At 47.5% G+C, this 20,467-nt stretch overlaps 1 protein-coding gene across 3 annotated transcripts in view; it reads left to right on the plus strand.

Annotated features, from left to right (window-relative positions):
- The window catches only part of MYO5B (myosin VB), a 142,731-nt gene that overhangs the window by 33,488 nt on the left and 88,776 nt on the right, over positions 1–20,467 (plus strand). For all 3 annotated transcript variants that reach the window (XM_031507267.2, XM_031507268.2, XM_031507269.2), the window contains exons 5-7: positions 15,631–15,787; positions 17,742–17,885; positions 19,258–19,339. In XM_031507267.2, the coding sequence (XP_031363127.2) occupies positions 15,631–15,787; positions 17,742–17,885; positions 19,258–19,339 (383 nt within the window). The remainder of the gene's footprint in view (positions 1–15,630; positions 15,788–17,741; positions 17,886–19,257; positions 19,340–20,467) is intronic.

Here is a 20,467-nt window from a genome sequence, read left to right on the forward strand (position 1 = left end):
GTCAAAAGTGGGCAAAGATGCCATTAAATGCTCCAGATACTCAGTGAAAGCAAAATTGAAAGAGAGCGGGTGGGGGGGGTCAGGTATTGCTAATTAATTCTGCCTAATGACTTGATCCCAGTTTTGCACCCAGACTCTGGGTTGATGGGGATCCCTGTGGTCCTCAGGAGCTCAGGGGTTTTGCAGAAGATCCCTCTCTTGTTGCTTCTTGGATGAGTTTCCTGGAAGAAATTCAAACCACTCTGCAAATGTCATGTTTAATAGCTTAGAGGAAACCACACTTCAGATAATTTGGTGAGATAATCAAACTAAATCCAGAAGCTAATGTTAGTTGTTGTTTCATGGAGAAGTTGTGATTTTGAGTTAGGTGGTAACTGGCAGATACTTGGAGATATTTATGGGTCCCTCAAAGCAGTGTCTTCACCAGATGGATACAGTGAGAGTTTTTACTTTATTTATTTCCATGCTTTTTGTGTTGCTGTGGACAAATGTAGGATTTTGTTCTTAACAAATAAGTCATGATCCAAAAGAGAACTGGGGAGGAAACTGAAAATTGTTGTACCAGGGTTCATTTTATTATAGTTATCAGGATTCACGCAGTATGTTTTTGTTTGCTTGTGGATCAGCTGAGATTTTGTACAGCCTTGCTTTTAATAGCAAGAGCAAGCCCTGAACCATTTTCCAAGGTTATTTATTTCTGCTGTGTCTGGATTTTAATGGTGAGTTAGGATGCATTTCTAATAAAAATGAGCTGGATTTCAATCCAGAAATGCACATGAAGGAGCCATGCCCAGAGATGGGATGGATTGCACCCAAACGGAGTCCAGCCTGCAGTTCACTCCTGCAAGTGCTTGTGCTCTGGGCAAAACCGCTTTGGGAAGAGTTCAGGAATTTGGGGAGCTGCCTGCAGAAAGACAGTGATTTAGGATTTTGTCCTTGTGTGATTCCAGACTGAGCAGCAAGCTGCAGGGCTCTTTTTAGAAGAAACCAGGGTTTTGCTGACCTGTTTGGACAGGACCTGTGGGTTTTCCAGGGCAAGTGTCTAAAACACAAGGCAGCAACTCACTTTTCTGCTAAGTTTGTGCTAGGGACAAACTTCAGGTGCTGAAGTTTGCTAGGTGCACTTCTCCCACATGCCTCAGGAATTTTGCAGGCAGTTGCCTAACAGCTCTATCCAGCAATGCTTGTCTCTGCTTTCCTCCTTATCAGAATAAAGCTACTTTTGACAGCAACTCATAAAGGATAACTGCTGTCTCTGGGTGGTTCAGACTGCTCTGTTTTCAAGGGGACAGGAAAATAACCACCTTCAGAGCTCTTAGACAAGGTGCTCACTGCTCAGTGCTCCTCTGGTGCTCTCTGTTTTGGGCTGTTATTATGGTAATTGCAGGCTTGGGTACAAAAGAGGGTTTCAGACAGGGCTGAGAGGAGACTGGGACATGGATTAGAGGAATCTACCTGGTTATTTGAAATGCACCTTCAAATGTAGCACACTGAGTTTTAAGTCTGAGTGCTCCTGGGTGGGTGTTGTGTTCTCTGCAGCTTGATCTGAGCTTTTCCCAGAGCTCCAAGGAGAGTGGTGGAGCTGTTGGGGCAGGGGGTGTGGATGGCATAGCTCCTGGGTGATGGATACAGGCCAATGAGAAGGACTTATTTCTGCCCTTTTTTTGGCTGAAATGCTGACTCTGTGGGATGCCTCGTGTCTGCAGCTCAGCTTTACTGCTTTGGGGTGAGGTGGGATGTGACTTGTTAAACCTAAAACGGTTCAAAAATATCACTTGTTTTGCACTTCAGCTTTTAAACAATTGGATTATGTCTGGTGCATCCATATAGATTAGGAATAAAACTCAAGCCTGCCATCTCAGAAGGTCAAACTTGCAAGGTGATTGAGAGCAGGAAAACAGTCTGGCCAGTCCTGGGGTTTTTTTGAGTATTTTATGTCCATTTGTGGCCCAGAGCACACAGGGAAAGTGCAGTGAAGGGGATTGAATGGGATTGAATGGATGGCAAGGGAAAAGGACACAAAACTTAAAGACTCTGTGTTAAGTGAGAAAAATTGGAGGTAATGAGATTTTTATTTCTCTGAGCTTTCCATGCAGAGACAGGGTGCCAGGGCAGAGAGTAAGGCAGTCGGTGTGTACAGCTGTTGGTGACTTGCTCCTGTGCTTTCCCACTGCCTCAGCCTCAATGCCCAAGAGATGGGACAGGAAGCACCTTCACAGGTGACCATGTGGCATCCTGTGTTTGCTTTTGTCCTGCCATCAGAAAAATGCCAATTTAAGAAGAAAAAAGGAAAAAATAAAAAAGATAAAAACAAAAGCCGTTGTTGGGCTGTACAAGGGGGCTGCAGAGGTTGTATAACAACACCTGATCCCTGTTTTGAGTCAGAATTTTTCATAAAGCACCTGAACACCTACAGCGGATGCAGTGTGTGTTAAAACTCCCCTTTAAGTGTGAGCTTTTTATGAAGAGGATGTTTTTGCAGTTCTTGCATGTGAAACGGCTTAAAAAACAACAACCAGAAAAAGGGCTAGTGATTAAAATTCATATGTGACATCCTCTAATTTTTACAGTGACCAGCTCTTTAGAAAATCCCTAGAAACCCAGTGTGGGATAAAATGCGCTCAGTTCAGTGAAACCGTGTTGTTTTAAACAAAATGAGCAGCACGGAGTCAGTTTGCTCCAAGGGCTGCTGCTGGAGGTGGAGGAGTCAAGTGTTGGGATGGTGGAAGGAGGGATCATTTAGTGATTATTAGTGGCCCTGGGCTGGAAGCAGTGAGTGCCTTGGGACATGGATTGCCTGCAGGGCAGTGCAGGCACCTGCTCTGGCCAGGGTCCTGTCCTGGGGAGGTGCAGTGGGGCTGGGGGCCCACAGAAGGTGTTTTCCCTCCTGGGAGCAGTCTGAAAGCTGTGCCATGGTCACACGGAGGGACAGCACATCCGCTGATGCCCTGGCTGGTTCTTTCTTTTCTCACAGAGGAACAAAAGATGCCTTGTGTGCCCACATCCTGGCTCTAATTTCCCTGTGTGTCATCGCTCTGGGCAGGAGCCTGGAGTCTGGCAAAAATTCCCTCTGGAAAACCTGCATTTCTACTGCAGTCAACCTGACCTGAGCAGCACACGTTTCACACTGCTCTGTGCCAGCACCGCCGAGGCCGAGCTGGGGACAGCTCTGAGCCCTTCATGACAAGGACATGGAGGGGCTGGAGCATGTCCAGGGCAGGAAATAGAGTGGGGAAGGGGCTGGAGCCACAGGAGAGGCTGAGGGAGCTGGGAAGGGGCTGGAGAGTTCCTGAGGAGCTGGGAAGGGAATGGAGAGTTCCTGAGGGAGCTGGGAAGGGAATGGAGAGTTCCTGAGGAGCTGGGAAGGGAATGGAGAGTTCCTGAGGGAGCTGGGAAGGGAATGGAGAGTTCCTGAGGGAGCTGGGAAGGGAATGGAGAGTTCCTGAGGGAGCTGGGAAGGGAATGGAGAGTTCCTGAGGAGCTGGGAAGGGAATGGAGAGTTCCTGAGGGAGCTGGGAAGGGGCTGGAGAGTTCCTGAGGAGCTGGGAAGGGGCTGGAGAGTTCCTGAGGAGCTGGGAAGGGGCTGGAGAGTTCCGGAGGGAGCTGGGAAGGGAATGGAGAGTTCCTGAGGAGCTGGGAAGGGAATGGAGAGTTCTGAGGAGCTGGGAAGGGAATGGAGAGTTCCTGAGGGAGCTGGGAAGGGAATGGAGAGTTCCTGAGGAGCTGGGAAGGGAATGGAGAGTTCCTGAGGGAGCTGGGAAGGGAATGGAGAGTTCCTGAGGGAGCTGGGAAGGGGCTGAGCCTGGAGCAAAGGAGGCTCAGGGGACCTTGTGGCTCTCACAGCTCCTGACAGGAGGGGACAGCCGGGGGGGATTTGTGATCTGTTCCCAGGGAACAGGGACAGGAGGAGAGGGAACGGCCTCAGGCTGGGCCGGGGAAGGCTCAGGGTGGAACCAGCAGGAATTTCCCCATGGAAAGGGGCTCAGGAACTGGAACTGCCCAGGGAAGGTTGGAGTGCCCATCCCTGGAGTGCCCAAGGAAGGACTGGACATGGCACTGGGTGCTCTGGGCTGGTGGCACAGTGGGGATCGGGCACAGCTGGGACTTGATAGTCTTGGGAGGGCTTTTCCAACCTTACAGAGTCCATAATTCATGCTCTGACCCCTGAGTGTGACCCACTAGTTGTTGCCAGCTCCATGGAGGAAGTTTGGATGGTGACAGTGCAACACCAGCTTCCTCACTCTCAGCCTTTGGGTGCTTTAGCTGTATTTTTAGTTAAATATTCCCCATCTTGTCTGCAGCTCCATTTTAATTCTTGACAGCTTGACTTGTCTGTGTGGTCATCATGTTTTCATAATGCTGGGCTGAGTCTATTAGGAGAATCACTACAGTGGATCTATTTGTGTGACTTTTCTGTCTTTGGCCCTTGTCTCTTCCTTTTGTATCAGCTGGGTTCGTTCTGGGCACAAGCTAGGAGCTGCTAGTCCAAGTAAGCTTTCTTAATTCTTTTGGGTTTGGTGAGGCTCTATTTCTTGGTGGTTTTTGTTTCGTTTGGGTTTTGTTCCTGTTTTCTGGTTTTTTGTTTGTTTTTTTTTTTTTTTTTTTTTTGCTATTTTCTCCATCTATTTATTTATTTATTTGATTAAAACCCACGCATAATACATAATAAAATACAGAATTGAACAGCACTAGGTGAGAGAGGCATGTGCTGTGGTCAGTGGAGCAGAAGAATGGGCCCTCCAAAGGCTGCCAAACATGTCTCAAGAGCAGGGAGCAGGCAGCAGAGGTGATCTTTGCTCAAACCATAAATCAAACACTGAAGGGTCCGTCAGCTCTGTGTGTTTTCCACATGGCAGCTCTGGGTCTCCATTGTGTGGGCCCTGAATGCTGTGACATGGCAGCAGCCCACGCCAGGTGACGGACACAAAACCAGCCCAGTGTCCATCTCTCACCGTGGCAGAGATCTCAGGCAGTAAAGGACTCGTGAAAGCCTCCTGAGAAGTGCAAGGACTGGGTCAAGTGCTGGGGGTGTTTTGCCTCCATCTGGCTGATGCTTTCACAGGTGCATCCCTGCAAAGCTGTTCCATGAGGCCAGGCAAACATATCTTGGGTCTCATTCACATGAAGCTGCTAAATCCAAATTACAGATGAGTGTGATGTTCTGCCAGGAGCACAGAAGGGTTCTGCAGGCCTTACCTGACCCTTGCAATGTCAGTGGGAAGGCAATTGTCCTGGTGACCTGTTGCCTTGACTGGAGCTTCCTCCTTCCCCGCTTGAAGATCTTCTCACAGTGTTGTTGATAGTTCTTGCAGAAGAAATCAAATAAGAAATGCAGGAGTGATTTGATGGATGAGTTCAGCTTCAGCATATCTTGTCTGAACAGCGGCTCAGTGGGTACCAGATAACCCCTGCTTGGTGTCTGCAGTTCCAGCCGGGCTCAGCATCTGTTGTGCAATTCCTGAATTGTAAATTGTATGGAAATAGGGTGTCTCCTGCCTTCAGCCCCACTGCCCACACCTTGCTTCTGTCACCAAGTGCTCAAACACATGGAATGCAGGCAGGTAACTCGATGTAGCAGTGGCTTTCCATTTTTATTGGAAGTTAGTGCTCCGAGGCTTTGCACTGCACTGTCCAAATCGCTGCTGCCTGCAGCCAGAGGGGAAATGTCTGTGTCCTGCAGAGAGGCAGGTGCCACTGGGGCTGTCCGAGGTGACCACAGCTCTCTTTTCTGCTCTGGGGCGCAATGCTGGAGCTGGAAAAGAGCAGAAATTGCAGCGACAACCCTGCACACCAGCAAATAGACTCAGGGAGGGGTATGGGCACGGCGGGGGATGTCTTTTCATAGCACTTCTGATTTCCAGCTTTTACAGGACGACTTAAAGCCATACAAAAAGAGAGCAGACAGGAGTTAAAAGAGAGATTAACCCCCGACAGAGATGCAAGGGGAATCAGACTGGCACAGTAAATAAGGCTGAATCTTGTGTTATATTGAAGGCAGGGAAAGGTTTTGTTTGTCTCCAGGGGAATGAGGCTGGGTGGGGGCTTGCAGGGTGTTTTGGGGCTGAGCTGTGCTGCAGATCACCAGGGCTGTGCAGCAGAGACTGTCCCAAAAGTAAAGCTCTGGTCTAAAAATGGGACCAGGTGAAAAATAACTCAAGAGCCTTGGATTTAGGAAGCTGCAAGCTGAGGGAGTTCTCTTATCTTTAGACTTAAAAGTGGGATGTGAATGAGGGGAGGAGATTTTGCAGGAGTTATCCCATGATAACATGCTGGTGTAAGACCTCAGGGATTGTTTTTCTTCTCCCAAGGAGATATGTAAAAAAAAAAAAAAAAAAACTGGGAGACACTCCAGGAAATGTTTCCCAAGAACTGGAGAGAGACTCTCTGGTCTTACTTGCTGTGGCAGAGATGCTCTGAGAGGTAGCCAACTAATTAACTTTTTGTAAATGTAATTTTTTTTTTCCTTTTTGGAAATTTAGAATAAAGACTGTGCTACTTACTAGCAAATTTAATAATAAATGAAACATACCCTATAGAAAAATCATAAATACTCATTAATGGGACAGAACGGGCATGGGAAAACTTAATGTAGAGAAAGGCCAGTGCCTTACTGAAAGTAATGAGTGTGTGTGTGTGTGTGTGTGAGAGAGAGAGAGAGAGAGAAATATCACTGACCAGAAAGGAGGGATAATATCCTACATCAAACATGTAACTACTGCTGTGATGCAGGAGAACTGCTGGAGCTCTGGGGGAAAACAGCTGTAACACCAAGTATCATTAAACATTCAAAACAGCATTTATGAGCATAATTACATCTTCAGAGCCCAAAGACTTGTGATTGGCCTTGCCCACCTCCCAGTCACTGCTGGCCAACCCACATCCTCAGTGAACTTCTGGAGGTCTCGGGATGGGGAACCCAGAGCGTGGTTTTTGAAAATCCCTTCCAGGGGTTTTCCTTGTGCTCATCAATTGATTAATTAGTCAGATGGCAGTGTGGGAGTTTTCCAAGCAGCAGTAGCTTAGGACGGTGGTCAGTCAGAAGGACCTTCTTTCTGGGTCTGGCATGGGGTGGAAGGAAGAGTGATGCTGTTGAGCCAGGGATGGACGAAATGACTCGTACAATTTCAGAAGGCAAATGAATGTTTATTCAAAAACACCTCTCTGTTTTATAGAGAACATAATGAACATTAATTCCATTGGTCTTAGAGTAAAAACATTTCACCTGATGGGTACACTGGACTTAGGACAGTGTGGCAGAACATTTCTATAAACAATATGAATGGAAAGCAAGATAATAGATTGTTTACATTCCTCTCGGACTTTTCCCAGGCTTAGCCTGGCAGAAATCTTTCTCTTTTTCTCTCTGACTGAACTGAGAATATCCACAGAAGAGCAGCTGACTTGTTCTCCTGGTGCTCCAAAGCTATCTGCTGGCACAGCATCCCAGGGCTCCTTCCTGTGTGTGGTGCTTTTTGGGAGGACACAGCCCCAAGCCTCCTCCCTCTGCAGCGCTCCAGCAGCTTGCAGGTGGCCTGGGCTGCAGCCAGGGATGCTCTGTGGCGTGATCCCAGCACAGAAAAGAGCATCAGGGTGCCAGAGAGCTGAGGAAGCTGGCCGGGTGCGTGTTTTGCTCTCCTTGGGAACAGCACACAAAGGAATTGCTGACCTCGTTTCCGTGAGGCCGAGGAGCTCGTGTTCCTCCCCGACGGGGTGTGCAAAGCATCAGTCCTGCAAGAAGGTCATCCAGACTGGAGACAGCTCAGCATTTTGCAGAAACTCGGAGCTGTGAGAGTTTTCTGTGCTGTTGGATGGGCATTTCCAGCTGGCTGTGTGAAGCAGACGGGGCATTAACAGGCTGGGGCGTGTGGGAATCCCAGTGCTCTCGTGGGGAAAACACCTGGAGCGCTGGAACCCCTCATGAAAGCACTCTGACCTCTGCAGAGATGCCGTGATTTGCTCCGTGGGGTTTGGTCTCAGTGTTGGGAGCGAGGGGTTGATGAGTGTTAAACAGAAGGAGCAATCCTGCCCCTCTGGAGAAGGTTCACGCTGCACCTTGCCTGGTCTCCATGAGCGTGCTCATCCTTGACCATTCTGGGCCACGCTGCTGCTTTTACTTTTTCCCAGCAACTGAGACATAAAAAGCTGCATTTTCTCTCTGGCTCCTTGCTGAAACCCAGTGGGGAGCAGATGGGCTCTAAAGCTGCGCAGAGTGAATTCCAGGGAAAGCATCACCCCCAGTTCATCTCAGAAGCACAGAACTTGCTGAGCTGGAAGGGACCCATCAGGATAATTAGGTTCAACTCAATTCCACCTCTTTGTAATCCAACTCTTTCTTTGTGACCAGAATGTATTTTGAAGCTCTGATATGGGTGTAGATTGCTGGTGAAAACAGTGTTATTTTCCCCCACCACTGGTATGTGGTACTGATGTGTATCAGAATACATATGATACACTGATATATATCAGAAGTTAGTTATCCCTACAAAAATAAAATTATCTATGTTAAATATAGTTTTCTGTGAAAAAAAAAAGAAGGACCAAAAAAAGGTTGTATAGTGTAATCCATACAGTTTATGAACAATACAGAGTAAAAAATGACCCAAATGTATAGCTTGTGAAAATCTGTCCTTGTAGTGCTCCTGGCTTCAGCAGCTGCACCACAAAAAGTGCATTTGCAGCTGATATTTGAAAATGCAAACAGAAAACAAGTCCTTAAACATTCTTGTTCATCTGGGAGAAAAATATCTTCTTGGGTTTCTCTGAGGGAAAAGTGTAACTGCCTCTAAGTTGTGGTTTTCGGTTTGCCTTGAGTAAAAATTCTAGGGATTCTAAAAACCCAGATTAGATCCAACAAATAAAAGAAGCTGCTGCCACGCTTAACAGTGATGCTGCTCCAAATTCTGGTTATCCCACAGAAATGGGAACAACTCCTGGCTTCAGAGACCATTTCAGAGAAGGCTTTTCTCTGTGTTACGATGCTGCAGCACTCTGATTCTCACCTCCAGAGTGCAACTTCTGTTCATTTGAAAACAGAGTCTGAGTTTTCCTCATTGTCATTAATACTCGAGGGATGCAATCCAGTGGTAATTAAGTTATTGCGTTTTTTATATTTCTAGCAACACAATGCTGTAGCTGTGCTCATTCTTAGCCTTGGCAGCACTGACAATGGAGAAATGCATTGGGGCTTTTGTGGGTGTTGTCATTGTGGTCAGGCTTAATTCAAACTGCAGTACTTAAAGGCTTTTTAATCTTCAGATTGCTTTATGAACACTAATCCTCCAAGCAACCTGAAAGAAGTAGGTTAAATATGATTTCCATGGTGGAGAGACTTATTGACTCATTCCATGACAAAGAGAATTAGTGTCAGATCTGGGATTAAAGCTGGAGTGACCCCTGACAATTGTTCACAGGGTCTGGCTCTGCCTTCATTTATTCCAGATCCTTTTCCCTCTTGGAAAAGCTGTGTTTTCAGTGCAACTGGTTTTGCTCCTGCTGCAGAGACCAGGGTGAAGTTGTGCAGTTAAGCTCCTTGTGCCAGTGGTGGTTTTCTGAAGGGATGACTATGAAAACAAATCCTAGATATTCCAGGTCCCTTCTCATGGGTTTAGATTGTTGCTTTAAAGAAAGATGACTTTGGAAAAATTCCAACTGGTGATATATATATATATATATATATATATATATATATATATATATATGTCCAAATAACATTTTGGGCATATTTGTGTTCAAATACTGTTTTCAAGCAGTGTTGCTGAAGGCTGAGGGTGTAAAATCTGGACTGAGGTGTCCCCCGTCTCCTCTGTCTCTGGCAGAGCAGTGGTGAGAACCATCCCTGTATTCAAACCCCTTTTAATTGCAGTGGCTTGACCATCCCCTTTTCTGAAGTGAAGATTTTTCCAGGGGTGTTCTGCCCTGGATTGATTAGGTAAAGTGGTGGGATCTGCACATGGAAACACTGAGCAGTGCCACACTTCTGCTCTGATGCATATTGCTCCGTGTCCAGCTGGGCAGCTTGGGGTGTGGATTCTTCTCCACACCTTTCCCAGGCTGGTTGGGGGCTCCTCTGAGGGCAGCAGTGGTCTCTGTGTTCCTGCAGGACTGACTGCTTTAACAGGCAGGGAAATATGTTCCCTGGGTGTAAAGGCTGGTAATTAGCTGCCAGTGCTAATCAGCAAAGGAATCTGAAGTGCCCTTTCTCCTCATAGCCAACTGACTTTTGTTTGCCTTGGGCAGCACCTTTAGATGTTGCCTTTCAAAAATGGTATCCATTAGACTTCTAGAGTAGATATAAAGAAGGAATTTCTACAGGTTGCCCAGAGCAGCTGTGGTTCCCTCATCTTTGGGAATGTCCAAGGCTGAGTTGGATGGGGTGTGGAGCAACCTGGGGTAGTGGAAGGTGTTCATGGCCTTTACTAGATGGCCTTTAAAGGTCCTTCTCAACCCTAGCATTTTTATTAGTCCATGCTATTTTTCATGTATTGTAAAACCAGTGACCCCCAGCTTAGTTTTGCTGGCTGGAGACCTCACCCCTCTCTTATTGTGTGTGCTCTTGAGGGGAATTGCTCTTAAGATGGCAAATACCTGCAGAAAGATGTGTTGCCCACCTCCAAAGCACCTCTGGAGCTACTAGTACCTCTTGCATTGAAGAAACCACTCTGGATCTTGTTCTGGTTAGACTTCTGCTCCTTTGTGGTTTTATTTGCCTCTCTGATGGCTGGGGGCTGTAGCCCAGATCGTGGTGTGGTTTTCCAGCCTGAGCATCATGTGAGTTGTGAGACACATGGAGAGGAGCCCTGATGCACTTTGTGGCAGCATAAAAAGCTGTGGTGGCAGCCCTGAAGTGCACAGGAGCCCACCCAGCCCCAGGATGAGATGGAGCAGCACTGCCATGCTGCAGCAGCAGCAGTATTCACCCATAAACACTTAATTTTATCCAGGTTTTTTCAATAATAGTTTTCTCCTGTGCTGGCACTGCCAAAATGAAATGCATTTTAAGCAGCCATGTAGCACACTGTGCCTGCACAGTGGCCAAACATTTCAGTGTCTTTTATAACACACTAAACACAAACACCTCCTGCCTGGCTTTAACCATTTCTGCTGCCTGAGCATCCTGTGCTGCCAGCTGCTCTGCAGGGTTCGTCGATCTTCCCCTGCTGGCACCAGCAGTTGGTTAACTTGTACACTGGAAAGGCTCTGCAGCCTTTATTCTGGAAAGCTTTTATTCCTGGAGTTGGAAAATAAATGTCTGAACATGCACTATCCACCAAAAAACCTCAGAAGAGACACATTACTGCAAATGCAGGAGGTGGAGTGACCTGCTAAGGGCAGCTTTCTTTTCATTTTATCTTATTGATATACTCCAAAAGTTTCTTGTGCCATGGAGATCTCACCTGGCCCATTTCATACTGCAGCACATCAACCATTAGGGCAAATTCTTGAGAAACTGTGTAAAAATGGGACCTGGCAGAGTGGCTGCAGCAGCAGTAAGTTGTGCTGGCCATAGTTCTGTCACTAGGCTCAGTGTCTTTTTAAAAGGAGGCAAGCCAGAGGGAGGCATAAAGCACTCAGAATACCACTTAAAGCCACTTTTGTGATGGGATCTGAAGCCCAGGGGAAATGTGGATTTGGGTTGGTCCTTAGCTGGGCTCTCAGGTGGGTTGGTCTCTGCCTTCCCCAGCCTGGCCCATCCCAAGAGCTGGTAATAGAGATATTATGAATGAGGTTATAATTGATGGCAAGAACTCATAATTGGGAATCTTAAAGAGAAAAAAAAGGGCTTACCAAATACTACCTTGCAGCAGTGCTGTCTGGATGCCAGGTAATCATCTTTTGAGATTTTGGCCTCATTTAGCCGAAGAGTCACTCCCAGACTGGTGGGGCTTTTGTCTTACAGCTTTAAGAGAAAAGTGGCAGAGAAATGTTATCTGAAATGTGCCACTTGGGCCATACCTGTCATGCAGAGCCGGGTGGGAAACAATAATTCTGAAGTAACTTTGAGGCAAGTGTGAGCCATGCCGCTTTGCAAGCCATGCCAGCTCTACATTTGGAGGTACTTTAGTTGTCACCTGTCCCTTCTGCTTCTCCCTCACCTCTAACCAAGGACAGCCTGTTCATCCACCCTTGCAGCCCATACCAAAGCCTCTGTCTGCCCCTTCCTTGGCAGCTGGCAGGAATTTTGTCTGTTGGGTCCTGCTGATGGCCAGGGTGGGATTTCACTGATGGAGCTCAGCAGTCCACAAGTCACTGAAACCATGGATGCATTAAGGTTGGAAAAGGCCTCTAAGATCAGGTTCAGCTGTCAGCCAGCACCACCAGCATGTTCACCTCAAGTGAACACGCTCACGTCCTCAAGTGCCACACCCACACTTTGTTTGAGCACTTCCAGGCATGGGGACTCCATCACTTCCCAGCAACCTGCGCTGGGGCTTGGCAGTCCCCTCCATGAAGAAATTTTTCCAGATATCTAATCTAAGCCTTCCCTGGCACAGCTTGAGGCCATTTCCTCTACTCCTTTCACTTGTTCCCTGGAAGGAGAGACTGATTACCCGCCTGACCAAAGGTGATCAAACCAGGGGGGAAGCTTCAACCAGAGCTCAGTCAGACGTAAACCGGGACAGCCATCAGCAGGAACTGCTGCTGTGGGTTCCCCCAGCTCCCTTCTGGGGCTGGGGCTGAGTTTCCCTTCCCCTCTGTGGATCTGGCACTGCTTTTCCTCTGCTGGCTGCCCATGCCTGGTGGCTCGTGCTGCCAGGAGAGGTTTGTTGCACACCTGTGGGAGTCCAAAGGTGTGAGACCAGCACGTTGGCAGCCCTGTGCCTGGGCAGCCCCTGCCAGCTGGCTGTGGGAGAGCCTCGGTGGCTTTGCCAAGACCTGCTGAGGGCACGACGCCGTGAGTTAGCAAGAGCAGGCTGTCCCCACCCGGGGTGAGTCACTGGGAACACGGGCTCTGGGTGCTGGCTCCTGGCTGAGGGCGTGCTCCACGGACAGCCCGTGTTTCTGCACTGCTGCCTGGGTGCTGCCGGAGCTCACCTCTAGGTTGGGGGTGGCTCTGTGTGGTGGAAAAGTCTCTCCTCCAACCCGTGCTTCCAAAGAAAGGCTCAGCAGTCTCTGTTGTTTGGTCTCAAGGCAGCTTATTGCAAGTTATCTAAAAGATTTTCTTCTGGGGCTGCTGTGGTTTGCTCACAGCTCAGGCAGAGGCACACACACACCCTGACATCCTCTCTGACCCCGACTGCTTCTTCTCTCCCACCAGGGCTGCTGCTGTCTTTGATATGGTACATTATGTGTTAAATATTTATAATTTTTCCCCAATGCCTATTACCTATATTAAATGGTGCCTTTCTATCTTTTATATGATACATTACATGTTAAATGTTTATAGTTTTCCCCTAATGCCTGTTACCTATATTAAATGGTGCCTTTCTACTCTAAACCAATCTGTGAGTGCCAACATCACCAAGAACATGGAGGTAAGGAAGGAGAAAGAGGGAGGACAGGGCAGGCCCAAATCCCTCCATCTTAAAATCTCTGACCCACATGTACAAAACAGAACCCCCCCTGTACAGCACTCAAAAATTCTTCCCTCTACTTTGTGACTACTTCTACTATAGCATCTAAACTTTTGTGACTTCTTGTTCTTCCTGCAAGGTTGTTAAATCATTCCATGGTTCAAATCCAAAATCACAGCTGTTCCCAGCTGCCTGCCAGGGTCTCAAATGCTTCTGACCTGGACCCAGAGCATCCAAAAATGTCTGAGGGACATTTTGAGTTCTGACATGTTACTGGGGTGCTTAGAGGCTCCTCTGGCCTTCCTGTTTGTTGGTAGCTAGGAGAATTAGCTGGCTAGGGGATGGATTAAGATATACACTTTGGGAATTGGTGTCTAAAAAGTAGAGAGAGATGGAAATTATCTTGTCAGTCCGCTGCTGCTGAAAGCGTCTCAAAGTCATGGCTGCACCAAAATGTTACATTGACTTGGCTGATGTTTTTTCCTCAAACCCTAAGCCTAGAAGGAATTAAGATGTTTCTGCCTGACAGTGGAGGGAAGTAATGGTATGGTGTGTCTTTGCTGGAAGTACAAAAGTGGGGTATGGCAATCATTTAGCCTCTGTCCTCATCTGGTATAAACTTGAACTGAGTACCCTAAATTGAAATGTGTTTTGATGGTGTTTCCTGATGTCAAGAGAACTGCAAGGTATAAATTTATTGTTGTGCTTGTGTATGGGATTTTCTGTGCCTGCTTTCAGCCATGATTCATGGAAGCCAGGGCAGAGTCTGGGAAGCTTAAGTTGATCTTACTTAAAAACACACTCAATTATGTCCTTACAGCTTACCCAAGAGCTCGGGTATTTTGGGAACTTATAGCAAATCCTGCAGTGAAAACTCTGCCCTTCCCAAAGTCTGCAGCCAAATTGCAGAGTTGCTGGGTTTGCTGTGTGCTGATGATGCCCCGGGGAGCAAATCCCACTGCAGCAGAGGTGCTTGGCCCTGGAGCCAGCAAACCTTTTCCTGGAGGGATGTAGGTCTGAAAATGAGCTCCTCTTACGGCCTTGGCCCTTCCTTTGCCTTGCAGCTCAAGCATGTTAAACAGATTCATTTTTGGGGTGTATCTGGTGGGTACCATGCTGGGAAGGTCTGGCTGTTTTATGGTGACTTGTGCAACAGCATTTGTGTGAATTATTAATTTTGTACGTGGAAAAAGCATTTGGAAGAGTCTGTACTCTCTGCAAGGCTCAAGAGCTGCATGAGATGGTCGCGCTGAGCTTCTCCATGCAAAGTCCTGTGCCCTGGAGGGACCTGGTGAAGTACCTCTGCGCTTCAGATCAGTGACCTCACAGTCTCACAGGATTTAGGGATGAGTCGCTGGTGAGAGTCTGGTGTCAGACATGCTTTGTATCAAAAGCATGATATCAAAATTTTAACCAGATGTTGGGAGTTTTTATCAAAATTTTAACCAGATGTTGGGAGTTGTGTGAAAATACTGATACTCATATAATTGCAAAGAGAATCAAGTGACTTCTTCTATGTTCAAATTTTAGGATGCTTTATTTTACAACTTCAGTATTTTTAATGCATTTTGAGTGTAGAGGAATCTTTCTGAGTAACTTTGTTTTAAAAGATATTTTCACAAGTTGGCTGTGCGTTAATGAGCAAAATCTCAAATGCTTGAGTGAAGGAGCTGGGAGGGAAAATTAAATATACATTATTAGGAGCTGATACTCAGCCAGTGCCTGTTCATAGTTCTCCAGACAGATGTCCAGCAGCAGAGTTTGGGTGTTGTGTAAGAAATGGGCTTCCCAGAGTCTCAGGATGAAGGAGGAAGCAGTACTTCACGCAGGGGCTCAGTTCCTGCTGTCTCTGCAGGCCTCTGGGAATGTTCTGGAGATGTCCAGTGTGTGGGGATGTTCTGGAGATGTCCAGTTGTTTATGTTTTCTCTGGGAAGTGTCACAGTTGTGTATTACTCACTGTTACTTCCCTATTCCAGAAGAAATCCAGTGTCCGTAATGTAGGTGGCCACAGGGCGAGGGACCAACGACACGGGAAGAGGGTGCAAGCAGCTGACAAGAAAATGGATTAACCCAAGAAGCTTATCTTATATTGACTTTGCTGCTCTGGCTCCCCACCAGGGATGAAAAGAACCAGTCCATCATCGTGAGCGGGGAGTCAGGGGCGGGCAAGACGGTCTCAGCCAAATACGCCATGCGCTTCTTCGCCACCGTCGGGGGCTCTGCCAGCGAGACCAACATCGAAGCCAAAGTCCTGGCCTCCAGCCCCATCATGGAGGTAAAAGCTGCTCCCTTTCCTTTGTCCTGGTCACTCTGCCTCTCTGTAAGCCACAAGGACAGTGAGAACCCCCAGGGGCTTGAGAGAAAGGTCTGATTTACAGCGTAGCAGTGTCCTGGAACTGGAACGAAATGCAGAGATGCACCAACAGCCTCCATTTAGACCACCCCAATTTCACCTGTATTTGATGGCCTTAAAGCTGAGCCTAAGTATCCCCAGCACAAGTCCAGGAGCTGGGCTTCGAAGGGGCTCCAGTGTGGAGAGCCCAAGCAGTGCAGCTGGCACTGTCAGTGTTTAATCATCTTCTTCTGCCTGTGTCACTCCATGGTGCCCTCTAATCTCCTTCTTTTCTTCTACAAACATGGAATAGAGAAGGAAGGGCTTAATCTGTTTGAGATATTTAAATCCATTTTTATTTTTATTAGTTTTCTGTTGCTATCAATTACTGTCCTCTTCCCCTAGGCAACAACAGCAATGGGACAAAAGGACTCAGCCTTAAGCTGTGCCATGGGAGGTTTAGGCTGGACATTAGCAGGAATTTCTTCAGGGAAAGGGTGGTCAGATAGTGGAAGGGCTGCCCAGGGAGGTGTTGCAGTGCCCATCCCTGGAAGTGTCCAAGGAAAGCTTGGACATGGCACTGGGTGCTCTGGGCTGGTGACAAGGTGGGCATCAAGCACAAGTTGGACTCCATGGGCTGGGAGGGGTTTTCCAACCCAACTGACCAGTGATAGGGGAATAATGAGTCTCATTATTGGGAAATCCCTGCTCTGAAGGAAAAGAATTCTTCTCATACATACAAAAGAAAGGGAAAAAGCAGCTTTGTTCCCTTTCACTGAAGCCAGATGCTGAAAATAAATGTCTGAGTACCTAAACCCCATTTTCCAAACAGATTTTGCAGTCATGAAGAACCTTCAGTTGACTTGGGGCTGTTTCAGAGTCCATGAAGCTCTTCAGACTCGTGTGGCTTCCTTTTCAAGGCAGGAACCAGCAGCGCTGCTTTAGTGGAGTGTGGTGCTGTCCTGTGCTTAACCCCAGGCTTGGCTCAGCCTTTAGGGAGGCTTCCCATCGTGGTGCCTGGTGCCAGATTGTGTGACAGACAGAGAGGGGTGGCTGAGACGCAGCTGACAGGCAGCACATGTGCTCTGACACCCTCTGCCCTGTGCTGGGGGTGAGCTGCAGTGTCCAGGCCAGTGGTGCTGCAGGTGAGCAGGAAGAAGAGCCAGCAGGTGTGTGGCTGATGGGGAAAATTGGCTGGTTTTCTGCAGCTTTACTCCTGGTAAACCTGCTAGTTTACTCCTTTCCTCACCCATCTCCCCTGCCTATGTGAAATGTGGCTGCAATACAAGGGGGGCACTTAAAACCATCCAAGACAAAAATTGATAGTGCACACTATTCTTCTGTATGACCCCAGAATTTTATTGCTCTAATTTTCCTGCCTCTGTTCAGTTCTGGCTGTAATTTCTAAGTGCTGAGGCCAGGCAACCTGCCTGTCTTTATTGGAAATTGATGAGAACATTGCCTAGGCAGAAAAAAAAAAAAAAAAAAAAGAAAACTGCCTGGTTTGCAGAAAAACCCTGAGTTAAATGGGTTTGTGAGGGAAGGCGACCCACCGAGGGAAGCTGCTGGTGTTGACTCTGAACAAAGGTGGGGGCATCCAATAAGGTGGAGCAGGAATCTTGAGACTTCTGGGATGTGGATGGTTTAATTACTCTACGAATACTTGTTGCTGTTTGTATGCATTTTTCTTCCACAAAAACCCTGGAGAAACCACATTTTCAGTGAAGAGTCCTCCCCAAAGTCACATTGCTCCTCTGCCTTCTGCATCTGGGAAAGTGGTTTTTCTCAAAACCTCCTGTGGCTGTTTATATAACACTGATTGCAAATCGAAGTGTTAAAAAAAAAAAATCAAAAATTCAATTAAAATTTAATGTTTAATTTTGTTTGTTTTATGCAGGCGATTGGAAATGCTAAAACAACAAGAAATGACAACAGCAGCCGCTTTGGGAAATACATTCAAATTGGTTTTGATAAAAGATACCACATCATTGGTGCCAACATGAGGACATATCTGCTGGAAAAATCTCGGGTTGTATTTCAGGTGAGGAGTTGTGGAGCTTTTTTCTTTTTTTCCTTTTAGGTGCTATATTCCAGGAATTCAATAGTCCGGGTCTTTTCTATGGATAAGGAAAAAAAAAAATCTCTTTATAAAAAGAACTACAGAATCATTTAGGTTGGAATCCAACTGTCCCCCCAGCACTGCTGCATCCATCACAGAATCATCATCATGGAATGGTTTGGGTTGGAAAAGATCTTAAAGATCACTTCATTCCACCCCTGCCATGGGCAGGGACACCTTCCACTGTCCCAGGCTGCTCCAAGTCCCATCCAGCCTGGCCTGGGACACTGCCAGGGATCCAGGGGCAGCCACAGCTGCTCTGGGCACCCTGTGCCAGGGCCTGCCCACCCTCCCAGCCAGCAATTCCTCCACAATATCTAACCTAAACCTACTCTCTGTCCATGGGAAGCCATTGCTCCTTGTCCTGTGCCCCCATGCTCTTGTACAAAGTCTCTTTCCATCTTCCTAGTGATCACATCCCCAAGAGTCACATCCACATGGCTTTTAAACCCCTCCAGGGGTAGGGACTGCACCAGTGCCCTGGGCAGCTTTGCCAGGGCTGGACAGCCCTTTCCATGGAGGAATTGTTCCTGATAGCCAACCTAAACCTCCCCTGGAACAGCTTGAGGCTGTTTTCCCTTCTCCTGTCACTTTCTTGGTGGGCACAGCTTCCAGATGTGTCTTTTGGACTCAGTCTTGGAGTTCTTTGTGATTCCAGCCTGGTGACCCTTGTCCTGGGCTGAGGTGTACCTGGGAGATTTGTTAGATAGAGAGCCAGGGAGAACAAATGGCAGGAAGCAGTGTTCAGTTTTGAAGACAAAGAAGGGGCAGGAGAGGGGCTGAGAAGGCTGATGTCTCTGCCACAGCACATCCCTTGGGTTTCAGGCTCTGGAGAGGCTTTCTTAGTTTCTGCTTGGGATATAGGTCAGAAGCTACTGCAAAAATTTTGTCCTTACCCAAAAAAAGAGTGCCCCAACTACAAAAATCTTAGAAAGCTGACAACTTTGAGAAGCCACGAAGAGTAAACCACCTTCTTTAATATTACTGTGGGTTTGCAACTAAGTGCTTGCTGCTTCATTTAGCCTGGCTACTCCAGAGAGGGATAAGGTGTGGAATGTAATACAGAATTATTTACTCCCTTTTCCAGGTGAGCAGTGTGTGTTGGTCAGGTTTGGCACCTCCTTTCTCCCAGGTGGCAAGGAAAACGTCCTTGTGTTGGTGTCACTGACGGGTCTCGGTGGTGGGAGGCAGGGGATGGGACCAGGGTGTCCCTGGGCTCAGGGGGCAGCAGTGTGAGGGTGGGAGCTCTGCTGTCACCCCTCTGTGCCTCTGGTAACTCGACATTTCCCCGCAGGCAGAGGACGAGCGCAACTACCACATCTTCTACCAGCTCTGTGCCTCCTCAAGCCTCCCAGAATTCAAAGACCTTGGACTCAGTAAGTGCTGGCACATCCCTGTGCCCTGCTGGCTGCTGCCTGGCTCTGAGGGCAGCAGGAGAGAGTGGTGGGGTCAGAAATGCAGGTCCCTGGGGAGGCCTGCGTGCCCCAGGAGGAGGGAAGGAGATGAGACTGAAGGGCTTCTGCTGCTGGGTGGAGCACAGGTTTGTTCACCCCATCACCAGGGATGTGGCAGCTTGGGTGAGGGTGGGGACACGCTGGCACGGGGTGCCCAGAGAATCTGTGGCTCCCCTGGATCCCTGGGAGTGTTTGGGGTTGGACTGGATGGAGCTTGAAGCAACCTGGGAAAGTGGAAGATGTCCCTTTGAGGTCCCTTCCAACCCAAACCATTTTGTGATTCCATGGAAATCGGCAGCAGAGCTGCAGTGAAACTACATTGATGTGGTGTATGCCAGCTGATGCAGGGAGAACGTGTTAATATTGTACCAACCTTGCATAAGGTGTGTGTTTTAAATGTGAGTGTGGCCAGTGTCTTGGCAGGAGTGATTGAGTCCTTTGGATTTTTTATGTTTCTTTCTTTTTAATGGCTAACTCCTGGAATGAATTGTGTTTTTTCCCCCAGGATTTGCAGCAAAACCTGTGTAGAACACCTGATTCAGGGGGTTTGCACTCGCAGCAGGTGGTGCAGCCATGAATTTTAATTATTTTTTTGTCTTGAATATTTGCTGTTGCTTAGAGAGAAAAGCAAGGTTTAAACAAGGCTTTCACACTATTTTGAATATGGAGCAAGGCAGGTTCTGATCCCACCACAGGTCTTGCAGAAATTACAATCCACACTACAGTGGAATGGCAGATGAAGAGAGGGGATTTCAGTTTTTAGGTAATTCTTAATGACCTTTTTGGTCACTGTAGGCACATTGCCCACACAGAGCACATCACATGGACCATTTTCAAGAGTATATGCCATACTTATGTGCTTCATTTTTAAAAACATACCCTGGGTAATGATGATGTTTTCTGGCATCTTAAAATTCAGACACAAACTATTTCAGCTACATCTGGGAACATGTGGATCAGGGGAAATACCAGTCATACTCATCACAGCTCTCTAAAAGCATCATCTGTGACTGTGGTGACTGGCAGGAGTGCAGGCTGAGAGGCCTTTGC

Source organism: Lonchura striata, chromosome Z, assembly GCF_046129695.1.
Source record: "Lonchura striata isolate bLonStr1 chromosome Z, bLonStr1.mat, whole genome shotgun sequence".
Lineage (NCBI taxonomy): Eukaryota > Metazoa > Chordata > Aves > Passeriformes > Estrildidae > Lonchura > Lonchura striata.